The sequence below is a fragment of the Pseudophryne corroboree genome, chromosome 10 (genome assembly GCF_028390025.1).
Source record: "Pseudophryne corroboree isolate aPseCor3 chromosome 10, aPseCor3.hap2, whole genome shotgun sequence".
Classification (NCBI taxonomy): Eukaryota; Metazoa; Chordata; class Amphibia; order Anura; family Myobatrachidae; genus Pseudophryne; species Pseudophryne corroboree.
This window is the reverse complement of record NC_086453.1, coordinates 115,273,855-115,287,243: the sequence shown is the minus strand read 5'-3', so window position 1 is coordinate 115,287,243 and position 13,389 is coordinate 115,273,855. Positions and strand designations below refer to the sequence as shown.

The following is a 13,389-nucleotide window of genomic DNA, read 5'->3' as shown; positions in this document are numbered from 1 at the left end:
GGCGGCCTAGCATTTGCAATGCTGCTAAAAGCAGCTAGCGAGCAAACAACTCGGAATGACCACCACAGCTAGAGAGGAGGTGGCCTGCATAGAGCCCTTAAAACACGCAGGCCCTTAAAACACCCCTGTCCCCGCGCCTCACTGGTATAGTGCACAGTGGCAGTTTGTTAGTAGGTAACCCTGTTTAGTGATCTGTACAACTGACTTGTAAAGCAATTCCCAAGAACTGTACAGTACGTGCCTTTTCTGAAATGGCAGCAAACACTATCAAGCTGACATAAAAAATTAAACTCTTCCCTTGTGTTCATGAACAGCTGCTATGGGTGTGGCAGGGAATGTTAGCTTGTTCTTTCTTACAATGCTACCTTCTTACTTTTAAATGTCCATACATAGACATGATTGTAATAAAATTGCAGTTACACCTACTGTTCATGTTTATTGTTTGTCAAATAACTGAATCCTGCTTCTAAGTATTCCTTTGTACATCCTTGTATTGTTTGCTGCAGCTTTCTTAATTGTTAAGAAAGCACTGGAAAAATAATGTAGTTGGCATATAATTATGTTATGCTAACGAAAGGCTGATTGATAATAAGCGGAGAGGTAAATGGTAATTCTTTGTTCTTTACCAAGTCACGGTTCGGCTCCTTTTTCTGGACAGTGGTAGGTAGAAATTGGTCAGCTGATCTCCACTGTTAGCTATGGATCTGGCTAGTGATGATATCAGCTCCCCTGTTGGCTAACACGTTTCATCTCGCTGCAGAGATTTTTACAATTTTTTTTTTTTTATTAATTGTACATACACTGTTGTATACGTTGTTTTTTAGGACATTCAGTGTGGATACAGGGGGTCATTCCGAGTTGTTCGCTCGGTAAAAATCTTCGCATCGCAGCGATTTTCCGCTTAATGCGCATGCGTAATGTCCGCACTGCGACTGCGCCAAGTAAATTTGCTATGCAGTTAGGATTTTTACTCACGGCTTTTTCATCGTTCTGGCGATCGTAATGTGATTGACAGGAAATGGGTGTTACTGGGCGGAAACAGGCCGTTTTATGGGCGTGTGGGAAAAAACGCTATCGTTTCCGGAAAAAACGCAGGAGTGGCCGGAGAAACGGAGGAGTGTCTGGGCGAACGCTGGGTGTGTTTGTGACGTCAAACCAGGAACGACAAGCACTGAAATGATCGCAGATGCCGAGTAAGTCTGGAGCTACTCAGAAACTGCTACGAGGTGTGTAATCGCAATATTGCGAATACATCGTTTGCAATTTTAAGATGCTAAGATTCACTCCCAGTAGGCGGCGGCTTAGCATGAGCAAATCTGCTAAAATCCGCTTGCGAGCGAACAACTCGGAATGACCCCCACAGTACAGTGTATTTTACCATCACATCATTTATCTATGTAGCTCAGATCTCTTTTTCTTTTTTTGACACCTGACACTTTTACGTTGACTGCGATGTTGAGTTGGAAATATGTATTTTTTTTTTATTTTTTTTTTTGGGGGGGTGGGGGTGAAAACATATTTTCATACCACGTATGTGCACAAACAAGAGTCACACTTGCATCTGTATGCAGATTCGTTGTTTCTTACCCTTATGACTCCCTGCACTTACAGAGGCAGAATTGGGGTGGGTAAGTGATATTTGAGCATGAATAGATATGTTTACATAATGTTGGACCTGGAAACAGATGCATAGTCCTTGTCAGGAGGCATATGTCTTGTGGGTACTCGACCCCAGGGTTCCTGCAACTGGAAACCCTCCTGCATTTGCCCATGCAGCGAAAGCATATAAATCATAAATGTGACTGCTATATTATATTAAATCAGCTATTCACCTCACTTAAACACATTTACTAATTTTATTGATTTTCATGGGACAGTCCTGATTCACAGGTCACAAAAGAGCCAGAGATTTAGGCAAAAAGTGAGCGGATTGGGCATGGTTTAGAAACCTGGACTACCTGGACTTCCCTCTTAATATATGATTGGCGTCACCTGTGTGGAACTATTTCATTGATAAGAAAGGTATTTCAACACAGGTGATTGCAATCATAAGTTAAGAAGTAAGTCCAGGTAGAGAGCATTTTGTCCCTCCTGGAATGGGTCATGGTGGGAGGTACAGTATAGATTGTGTATATTCAATTTAAAGCAATGGTGTATATTAGTTTTAACGAATAGTTTAATAATGGCTGGGTACTGTTTAAGGCTCCACCTAAAGACTGCGTAGGTCATGAATGTGGCCGAGACAGCATAAACTCACCGGCTGGGCATGCGGCACGCCTCTTAATGCATCACTCTGGCACAGAAGGGGTTACAGTTTTTGTGGGAGGAACGTAAGGAAAACTGCCTGGATTGTGATTGGCTGGATTCTGTATAGGGGCTGGTCTGACATACATATAGTCTTCAGACCTAGGACAGACTGCCTCTTTCCTGTTTTTTTCCGTGGAACTGCAAGTACTACTGAATTAATCATATGTGTTCATTTTCAATTCTTCTTTTCATTTCATAGCTCTCTTCTCTCTTATTTTTCCACTCTCTTGTTCCTTCCCTATTATTCCTTCTAGTTACCTCTGCTTTCTCCTATCCCTGCTCCCTTACTCTGTTCTATCTACTGTAGCTCCTTTTTATAGTCTTAGGCGGCCTCAGCCTGACCCGGCCGCAGCGCGGACCTCCCTGCCCGGCTCATGGACTCCACTGAGGTCCGGCCGGCCCGGGGTAGACTTGCTGCGGCTGCTGGATGGGAGACTCAGGGCGTGCGCGGCCGGGCTCGGCCGCCTGCCCATGCTCCCCTACGTCCGTGCTCTCCTCTCGGTCCCCGCCGCTGGCTGCGGCCGTGGACGGAGCGCAGGAGGTCCGGATGCAGCTGCGGCGGTCTGATAGGGACGGTGTGTGCCGTCCCTGCTCCCGCGCTTGGGCCGGCTGTCGGCCGTGCGAGTTATGTGGGGCCGGGACAGCGCTCCCGCCCTGCTGCTCGGCGGCTCTCATCCGCCAGGGGGGGCAGCCCCCCCTCTAATTATGGCTGAAGTATTTTATACAAAAAATAAATAAATTAATAAATTAATAAAATAAAATGGCAGGACCGTCAATGGCTCAGCGGACAAGCCACTGAGCAACAGCACGTACGGTCCAGTGGGGGGTGTCGTGTGGTTGGCGGACCCGAGGGGTCCGATGGCGCGCGCGTGCCGGTATTCCCTGGAGTCACCAGAGGGACCCATATTAGGCTTACTACCGCTGGTGCTTATTTCCGGGGCAGTCTCAGGTCCGGGTAGCGCCCTCCCCTGGCAGGGCGGCGCTCCCACTCTGCTGCCGTGGGTGGCCTGTTGCCGCCATTGTACCTGTCAGGACCGTCGGGCGGGGTCTTTCTGCGTACGCCCGCGGAGGGACGGCCCGCCTGGCCTTTCCTGCCGAGGTTGGCCCCGTGGCGCCAGACCCTTCCGGGTTGGGTCGCGTACCGATTACTGCTGCCGCCAGACGTGGCCGTTCAGCCCCTGCCAGTCATAGGCTGGGGTCCCAGCTGCCGGTCACTCACCTCATGAAGGGTGGCATGGTCTGGCGGGTGGCGAGCTATCTGGCCCTCCCCGTGTCCAGACTCCTACTTCCGACACAGCTGCGATCAGCCCTCAGTCGGACGTTGCGCTGCCCCTATCTAGCAGTAACAACACTCCGGTTTCTCATCCTGAGGCCTATGCTCAGGATAGGAGGAGGTCGCAGCGCAGGCGGTTCAGCCAGGGTTTATCGCAGCAGGACAGATGTGCCATTATACCCGACCTTGACGGCTCTTCCGGGTCCTTGCTCCCCACAGGTGGATTGCGAACCTCCCGTGGGGGCGAGGGACTCGCTTTCCTTGTCTGCGCTTACAGCTGCGGCGTCCGCTCCTTTGATAGACGCCACCGTCTTGTGCGCCATTCGTGCCACAGTCGTGTCGGCGGTGCCCCACCCCCCTCCTTGTCATCCTCCGTACATGGGGGTCAGGGGCCGGACACCGCTCCTTTGGCTGATAGCATCGTGCAGACGCTTACGCCGCTCCTGTCCTCTGTCGGAACGGCCGGCCAGCTCTGCTCGCGGCGGCTGCGGGACCGGTGCGGGTCCACGGGAACTATGTCTCTTTTGTCTCCCCAGCCATGGACGTCGGGTCTGGAATGGAGTCGGCCGGTGCCTCAGCAAGTCATCCGGAGGGTGCAGGGATGGACGGAGTTGCTACTCGTGCAGGTGAGTCTTCATCGGACCCTGTCTTATCCCGGGGTAGTATGGTTACCCCCCCCCCCTCCCCGTAGCGGGTTCGGATCAAGTACTCAGTCCCTCTCCTCTAGCGAGGGTATATGTACGCGTAGGGTTTCCAGCAAGCGCAGTAGACACAGGCGTAGGCGTCCGGGCACAGACTCATCCCTTGGCTCCACGCCCGCGGTGGGAGTGTCCTCCTCCGACGGCGGTTTGCACCGGGTCAAACGGCGTGAGCACCGGTATTCATCCTCTTCCGCCTCGCAAGTGTCGTTCGAGTCGGACACCGTTCACTGCGCTAACACGGCGGTGCACCGTGGTCTGATGCCCCGGGTCCGGGATCCGTAAGGGCCAATACGTTAATATCTTCGCCCTCACTAGTGATGATCATTAAGCTTTGCTTTCGGCTACGAAGAAAAAGACAGGGCAGTGAAGCCGCCTTGCGATCCTACCCTAGTTGGGTTAGGTGCATGTTAATCTACGCGGCTTGTTATTTAGAGACGCGCCCGGACGAGCACATGAACCTAGTGCACTATTAATTCCTTATACACGTGCTGTACCAGGTGTATAAAGGGTCGGCTGGGCGACGTTACTTTTAGGTTTTCCGGTGCACACTGCTCGTCCGGGAGATCTACATTTTCGGTACAATGGATGTCGAATTGTGCTCGGAGCTGACACAGGGCTCCGTGGGCACCGAGGAGGGCAGTGCGGCGGGACGGTGGCCAAAGCGGCCTGGCTCTCGTTCTGCTGCTTTTTGAGCGGATCCATCTCGCACAGGGCATGGTAAATGATTCGCTTTCCATAATGCCCAATGTGAGTTGTGTGGTCGGTGTCGTTTTCGTCGCTCCTGCATTGGATGTGGCGGAGCCCATGGGATCAAGGACTGCACCAGTCCTGGGACAGGGGGTAATTCCGGCTCGCAGACTCGGCTGAGTTGCATTCCCACGGCCCCAGGTGCTGGCCTTGGCCCCCACCCCAATTAGATTACTGGCGCTCATACCCTGGCTGCGAGGGTACCCGCGGCGAGTGGACGCCCAATTTTTGCTCTCGGGTTTCGCGTTCGGCTTCTCCTTGACGATATCTGGGCTTGTGGGTCCCAGGGCTGGTACGAACCTGCGTTCGGTTCGGGAGTTTCCGGTCGTGCTCCGGCAGAATGTTCGGGCTGAGGTTTTCGTTGGGCGGGAGGATAGGCCCCCCTTTTCAGAATCCCCCCCTTACCGGATTTGGTCTTGTCCCCCGTCAGGATAGTGCCCATGAAGACCGCGAGCAAATATAGGCTCCTACAGCATCTTTCCTGTCCCCTGGGTCATCCGTAAATTATGCTACCCCCGATTATCAGTGTAGGGTCATTTACCTGTCCTTTGATTCGGCCATAGCCAACATTAGGTCTTTTGGACATCCAGTCAGCATTTCGTCTTCTCACTCTGCACCCTTCCGCCTTTCGGTTTATGGGTTTTTTATATTTGGCGATGGCTATTACATAGATCGGTGCCTCCCTATGGGTTGTTCTCTCTCTTGCGCATACTTCAAGTGATTCAGTTCTTTCCTCCATTGGTGCCTGGAGCATGCGACGGGCGAACGGCGAATTTCGCACGGCTTGCATGATTTCCTTTTAATCGGGCCACAGGACTCAGATCGCTGCGCTAGCTTGCTACGGAGGGCACTCGCCCTTTTCGCACACTTCGAGGTTCCGGTGGCGCCTGAGTGGCCTTAGGGGCCCTCTGCATCCGTAAGTTTATCTCGGACTTCAGATTGATTCAGTCGCCGGCCTCTGTAGGCTCCCAGTGGATACGGTGTTACGTCTTCACGATGATATCCTTTATGCGATTGCTACAGGAAAGCTTACTCCCATGCAGGCTCAATCCCTATTGGGCCTGTTTACTTTTGCTTGCAAAGTTATCCCCATGGGTGGGGTTTTTCTGTAGAGAATTGGAGCGGGTGACAGTTGGAATTCCACGCCCGCATCATTTTCTCAGATTGTCCCTCGAAATTAGATGGGATTTACGTATAAGGGAGGAATTTCTGGTTCGTTTCAGCAGCATTTGTGTTGGGTGGGAGGCGGTTGTGTCTGGCACCTCCCTGGAGCTTTTCTCGGATGCCTCTGGTGCTTGCGATTGGTTAGCGCGTCACGACACACTTGCTGTTGCTGGAACTTTTTCCATACTGGGCGCATTGTAGCTCTGGCGCTATGCCCTGCGTAACAAACAGGTGGTCTTCTGGTGCGACAATTTGGGCGTGGTTTTTGCCATCATCAGGCAGGAGTCCACATCCTGGCCGGTACTGCGGGTCTTCGCGCAGATGGTCTTGCTATGCTGGGTGAACAACATTACGTTGTGAGCCAAGCCTTTCTCGCGGCGACTGGCAGCGGTTTGGGCAGTTGGCTCCTACAGCTCTAATCCAAGGGGACTTCTGTCCTACTTCTGTGTGCGGATTGGAGGATTTAGCCCACAGGCCTTTGGCTCCTGCAACTTTCGCGGCTACCTTCTGGAGAGGGGCCATAGTGGTAAGACCCCCCAAAAGGCAGATGGCCCATAGTTGCATTGTATTCTGAATGGTCAGGGATGGTGGCAGAAGGCCGATCCCTGAACATCTGGGCACCAGGCCCTCAGGGATGGTGGCAGAAGGCCGATCCCGAAACATCTGGGCAGCAGGCCTTCCTACATTTAGGATTTTGTTTCACTTATAATTTTGAGATATTTTCTTTTCATGTGCTGTCTGCTTTATGCTATGTGTGATAAATATTTCAACCCTCCCTTATTTAGAGAGGGAGTTTTTCATCCAAGTTTCAATTGAATAGGCCTTCCTCTCAGTCAATAAAAGCCGTCCGTACGCCCCGCCGGTTTGTGGGGTAGGATTCAGCGCTCACGACGGATACGATACAGGGATACGGGGTTCGCCTCTTCATGGCGGCCTTTACAATGGCTTTCCACGGTGCGTTCAGGGTGGGTGAGATGGTGTCCGTCTCTCGGACTTCTGCCTCGCCCATGCTGGCGGCCCACGTCGTCGTACGCCCCGACGGTTTGTGGTGTAGGATTCAGCGCTCCAAGACTGACGTAGTTGTCAGGGGGCTGTGGGTTCGAGTGGGTCGGGCTCGTGTGCGGGGCATTTGTCCAGTTATTGCAGCCCGGTCTTCTTTGTCTGTACGGCCTCCTTTGCAACTGTGGGGGCCTTGAGGAATTTTTGTTTTATCGTTGGTTTTAATTACGGCTGTTGCCGGCTGACGAAGTTTTGCGTTTTTGCCTCAAGTCAAATTGGGCGACCCCCCCCCCCGTTAGGGATGCAGGTTAGGTTACCCATTTTCTCCATATATTTCATTTCTTAACCTCAGTAACACCCTTCTTTTGTAGGCAGACGGCTAGATCCGCGCTTTATATAATTAAGGTCTTTTTAGTTTCGTATTCTGTTTTCTTTAGTTTGAGTTGAGTGAGTTTTTCTTCGTATTCTGCTTTGTTTAGTTGAGTTAGGTTTTCGGTTCAGGTGGCGGTGGCAGGTTGGTAACCTGGCAGTTGGCCTGTTTCTGAACGGTTATTTTAGTTTAATTTAAGGAGTTTATTGTTAGTAAGTTCGGGTGAACTTTTAGGTAATTTTATAGTCTTATTATTAATTGAGGGGCACCACCGTACCTGGTGGGCCCATATGATAGATCATAAACATGTGTGGATATCGGGGCCGGTGGCCCTATTTTTTACCCCGTAGGGGCAGAGCGTACCTCCGTCCCTACAATGGTTGGTGGGCAGGGGTAGTGGCAGAAGGTCGACCCCTGGCCTTGGATTTTTGGATTTCCAATGTCTGGGATGGAGGCAGGAGGCCGATCCCGGAACATCTGGGGCAGAAGGCCCCCTCACACATATGTTTTTATTGCTCGGGATGGAGGCAGGAGGCCAATCCCGGAACATCTGGGGCAGAAGGCCCCCTCACACACACATGTTTATTGCTCTATTTCGTCATATAATTTTGGATTACCCTTATTAAGTTCTTTATCATGCTTAACCGTTCTTCTCCCCGCCACCTTAGTTAGAGAGGGAAGTCTGCATTCTTAGTTTTAGTATTAATAGGCCTCCCTCTCAGTCAAAATAAAAAGCTGACCCCTTTCACGCCAATTATGGTTGTTGTGTCTTTATTTATTAAGATAAGTGTGCTTGAGTGCCGTGCGTATGCATCTGACGTGTGAAGTTTATTGAAAAACAACTATTTTATAAAATTTTCTTGTAGTGGAACAAATACAACTAAACCTTAAAATACACATACTATAGAAATATAAAATAATTTATCTTGTCACATGCAAGAATAGCAGCAGCCTCTGAACTACTAACACAATGGGACAGGACTCAGGAGGACTCTCTGTGTATGTCTCTATCTCTAGACCCAAATTGTTTAGTTGCATAACAGTTTACACAGGACTCAGACACCCAGACAGGGAGGAGGAGCCTAGGTATGGTTCTGTGTGCTTAGGCTGGACACTAGGTATGGCTCTGTGTACTACTGTAGGCTGGGCACTATATATGGCTCTGCATGCTACACTGGGCTTTAGATATGGCTGTTTATTAAACTTGGCATCAAACATGGCTATGGAATTTATCACATATGGATACTATTATTAGACTAAGCAGCAGATATGCAACAAGTCTGTATACTTTGAAGCAGATATAGCTCAGCTTTGTGTATTTGGTGCCAATCATGCCTCAGCACCTTATATTAAGCAAAATATATGGTTTAGGTTTTTTTACATAACACAAAATATAGGGCAACATATTATACACAGCACCATATATGGCTCAATGGGTCGGGTACGGGATACCGGCAGTGAGGTCAGAATACCGACACCATCCTGGCTGGTAAAATCCCAACAGTTGCAGGAAGCTAAACTAACCCTAAAGGTGCATACACACGGTGAGATTCGGACTTATCCGATTCTCACCGTGCGACAGGGGGCCGGGTCGGCACTTAGCCAGTATCGCAAGCACATAATAACTGTGCTTGCGATGCTGGCTATGTGCGATTTCAATCCTGACTATCTCTTCTATAGAGATAGTCAGGATTGACTTGCCTGCACAGCCTATTTTTTCTTCCGATGCCGACCGCGCGGGGCCGCGCATCGGCATCGGATCGGGATCGCAAGGTGACTGTCACCTTGCGATCTGCACTATATTTTCTTCCGATTCTGACTATATAGTCAGAATCGGAAGAAAATATCTTACCGTGTGTACACACCTTAACACTCCCTTCCCGCAGCCTAACCAACCCTAACCCAGCCTGGCATACTTATGTTCGGGATTCCGGCTATCGGCATTCTAACAAGTGTTGGGATTCCGGCGCCGGTCTTCTGACCACCAGGATCCTGTCCGTCGGAATGTCCACTACCACCCGTACACACACACCGAAGTGCCCAGCTTCAATGTACCATGGAGAGACTGCAGCAGATATCTCCATACCTGCTGCAGTCTCTCTATTTTCGACAGCAGATGCATTCTGAAGTTTGGCCCTAGCCCCATTGTAACCTATGGGCTACATTTCGCAAAAATTACCGGGAAAAATTAACCCTAACCCTCTGAAATCCTCCCAGGCAATGACCACTTTATGTGGCCAGTAGACCGTGCATGCACAGGAGTACCCATAAGAGGAGTGAACGGACCTCTAGCGGAGTCCCTGTGGGTGTATATTGATACATTTCAGCAGTATTCTTGTTAATCATCTAGTCTAAAACCCGATAATTGATAATATGCCCCAGAGACTGTATCACAGCATCAATAAACAGGGCTAGGCCCAGGTTACTGGGAGGATGTGGCCTAATGTAAGGAGGTGGGGCGATCACTTCCCCTGCACAGGTAGAAGAGACTGCGGCTGCACAGTGGCCCACTGCAGCCCAGCACACAACAGCGTGCGATGGGCTGGGGACACAGGCTGAAGCCTCAGAGAGGGTGTGTGTGTGTGTGTGTGTGTGTGTGTGTGTGTGTGTGTGTGTGTGTGTGTGTGTGTGTGTAGGAACACTGGGCAAGTGGCAGTACCGTGCCCCTGCTGAGCTGCTTTAACAGGCCCAGGTATTAAGTACCCGCTGCCCCACTCTCAGCATCACTGGCAATAAGTGGAACTTTGCTTCTGGACAAACCAAGTTGCAGTGCAAGGGGTACAATACATGCAAATACTAGACAGCTTTATTTTGACACTGGAATTACAGTCGGGCTAACACACACAGCTCCTAACTACAAATATCTATGCAGATTTTTAACCTGCTCTACCTGCAGTGTAAGATGATTTAGCCAAGGTATAAATATGGTCCTTTTTTGTGTGCTGTGCTCTCTAAGCCCCTTAGTCCTTTTATAGTGTCTTCTGGATCTCACTGAGCGGTACGTTATACGCCATTATGTAGAAGGAATTCAGTAAGGGAGAAGTCTGGGTGGAACAAAATTGTGAATTTCACGCAGAAGTCTTAAGATCAAGGCCCTCATTCCGAGTTGTTCGCTCGCAAGCGGATTTTAGCAGATTTGCTCATGCTAAGCCGCCGCCTACCGGGAGTGAATCTTCGCATCTTAAAATTGCGACCGATGTATTCGCAATATTGCGATTACACACCTCGTAGCAGTTTCTGAGTAGCTCCAGACTTACTCGGCATCTGCGATCAGTTCAGTGCTTGTCGTTCCTGGTTTGACGTCACAAACACACCCAGCGTTCGCCCAGACACTCCTCCGTTCCTCCGGCCACTCCTGCGTTTTTTCCGGAAACGGTAGCGTTTTTCCCCACACGCCCATAAAACGGCCTGTTTCCGCCCAGTAACACCCATTTCCTGTCAATCACATTACGATCGCCAGAACGATGAAAAAGCCGTGAGTAAAATTCCTAACTACATAGCAAATTTACTTGGCGCAGTCGCAGTGCGGACATTGCGCATGCGCATTAAGCGGAAAATCGCTGCGATGCGAAGATTTTTACCGAGCGAACAACTCGGAATGACCTCCCAAGTTCAGACAGAAAAACATGCACAATTACTTTCTCAAATTTAAAAAATATTCCTCCATAGGAGATAAGGAAAAGTCACTGAGAACCAGCTCACAACTAGTTGATTCTGTGTTGGCACTTTTATAGCTGATACATTTTCTACCAAAATTGTAGATATATTTTAATGTACAAATATATTAATAACTTGACAAATAATAATATGTACAACATTTTCCAACAGAATAAATCAAGATGGTTGACAAAGGACACCCCAGCAATGCTATTGATGAGACAGAGAGCTTTTCCGGGTGAAGAGTCAAGACCCCGAGAGTCTTCCAATTTTACTTCATTTAAGTCTCCAGCGACCATGGCACCTATGAGATTGCAAGGACAGTTAGTTCATGGAGTGTCAACCACTGCTCTGCCCAGACCATGGACTAATACCTCAAGACATGGAAGACTACAATACTACTGACCATATATGCTACTAGATGTAGACATTTTGTATTATTCTGGTTTCTCTAAGTACATGAGATCCAACAAAGTCCATATCTCCTAAGTTGCTAGGAAAAAACATCATCTCAGATGGCCCAATTCTAGGGGAGGTATAGATGAGTACCTCTTCTCCTGTTATTTGCACTCTTTCCTGCAATCACTCCTTTCACATTGAGGTAAATTACAGTGTAAATGGAGAAGAGTGAGAGGAAGTGTTGTCCCTCTCTCTCCTGCCCCTACTCTGCTCACCAACGTCAGTTACTATGATCTTGCTATAGTGGAGGTCACTTACAAAAAGAAAACAGTTGCTTCATTGTGAATGCCTCTTTGTGCACAAGATTTCTACCAGGACACATACGTTTGCAGAGCAAGATGCCCACATTTGCAGAACAGCAGCAAATTGCAGAGGTGAAGGAGTGGAGCTGAGTGGAATTTCATACAGTGAAGGCAGCATTGCTGGCAATATAGGGGGTAATTCTGAGTTGATCGCAGCAGTAAGTTTGTTAGCAATTGGGCAAAATCATGTGCAGTGCAAGGGGGGCAGATATAACATGTGCAGAGAGGGTTAGATTTGGGTGGGTTATTTAGTTTCTGTGCAGGGTAAATACTGGCTTATACACGTTACACCACACAGTGAAGCTCCTTATACACGCTACACTATATTTGAACCCCTTATATACATTACACTAAGTTCGATTAAATCACAAGAGAAAGCAATACATATGCACACTGTGGTTTGAGCCGCTGCGGCCACTAATCATATACATTTCTCTTACGTCCTAGAGGATGCTGGGGACTCCGTAAGGACCATGGGGAATAGACGGGCTCCGCAGGAGACATGGGCACTAAAAAAGAACTTTAGGTATGGGTGTGCACTGGCTCCTCCCTCTATGCCCCTCCTCCAGACCTCAGTTTGATACTGTGCCCAGAGGAGACTGGGTGCATTACAGGGAGCTCTCCTGAGTTTCCTGAAGAAAAGTATTTTGTTAGGTTTTTTATTTTCAGGGAGACCTGCTGGCAACAGGCTCCCTGCATCGTGGGACTGAGGAGAGAGAAGCAGACCTACTTAACTGCTAGGCTCTGCTTCTTAGGCTACTGGACACCATTAGCTCCAGAGGGAGTCAGAACGCAGGTCTCCCCTTGCGGTTCGTCCCGGAGCGGCGCCGCCGTCCTCCTCGCAGAGCCGGAAGATAGAAGCCGGGTGAGTATAGGAAGGCAGAAGACTTCAGAGGCGGCAGAAGACTTCAGAGCTTTACCGAGGTAACGCGCAGCGGTAACGCTGCGCGCCATTGCTCCCACACAACACACACAGCGCACACTGTTGGGTGCAGGGCGCAGGGGGTGCGCCCTGGGTAGCAATGTTATACCTCTAAGACTGGCTATATGTGTATACACTATATTTTGTGTTATTTAGGAGAATCCCCGCCAGTTTGTTTTAAAGAGCGGGACCGAAGCCCGCCACTGAGGGGGGCGGAGCTTGTCCCTCAGCACTCACCAGCGCCATTTTCTCCACAGCACACGCTGAGAAGCTGGCTCCCCGGACTCTCCCCTGCTGATCACCAGTGACAGAGGGTTTTAAAGAAGGGGGGGGCACATATTTGGCGCAGTACATATATAATATAAAGAGCGCTATATCTGGGTAATTTTTTCCAGGGTTATTGGCGCGGGGTGTGTGCTGGCATACTCTCTCTCTGTCTCTCCAAAGGGCCTTGTGGGGTATCTATCTCCAGATTAGAGATTTCCCTG

At 49.7% G+C, this 13,389-nt stretch overlaps 1 protein-coding gene across 1 annotated transcript in view; it reads left to right on the top strand.

Moving 5' to 3' along the window:
- FAM83E (family with sequence similarity 83 member E) overlaps positions 1–12,480 on the top strand; it is a 199,031-nt gene extending 186,551 nt beyond the window's left edge. The window contains exon 6 of the mRNA XM_063942758.1: positions 11,390–12,480. Within this exon, the coding sequence (XP_063798828.1) occupies positions 11,390–11,623 (234 nt within the window). The 3' untranslated portion in view covers positions 11,624–12,480. The remainder of the gene's footprint in view (positions 1–11,389) is intronic.
- Positions 12,481–13,389: the final 909 nt, after the last annotated feature.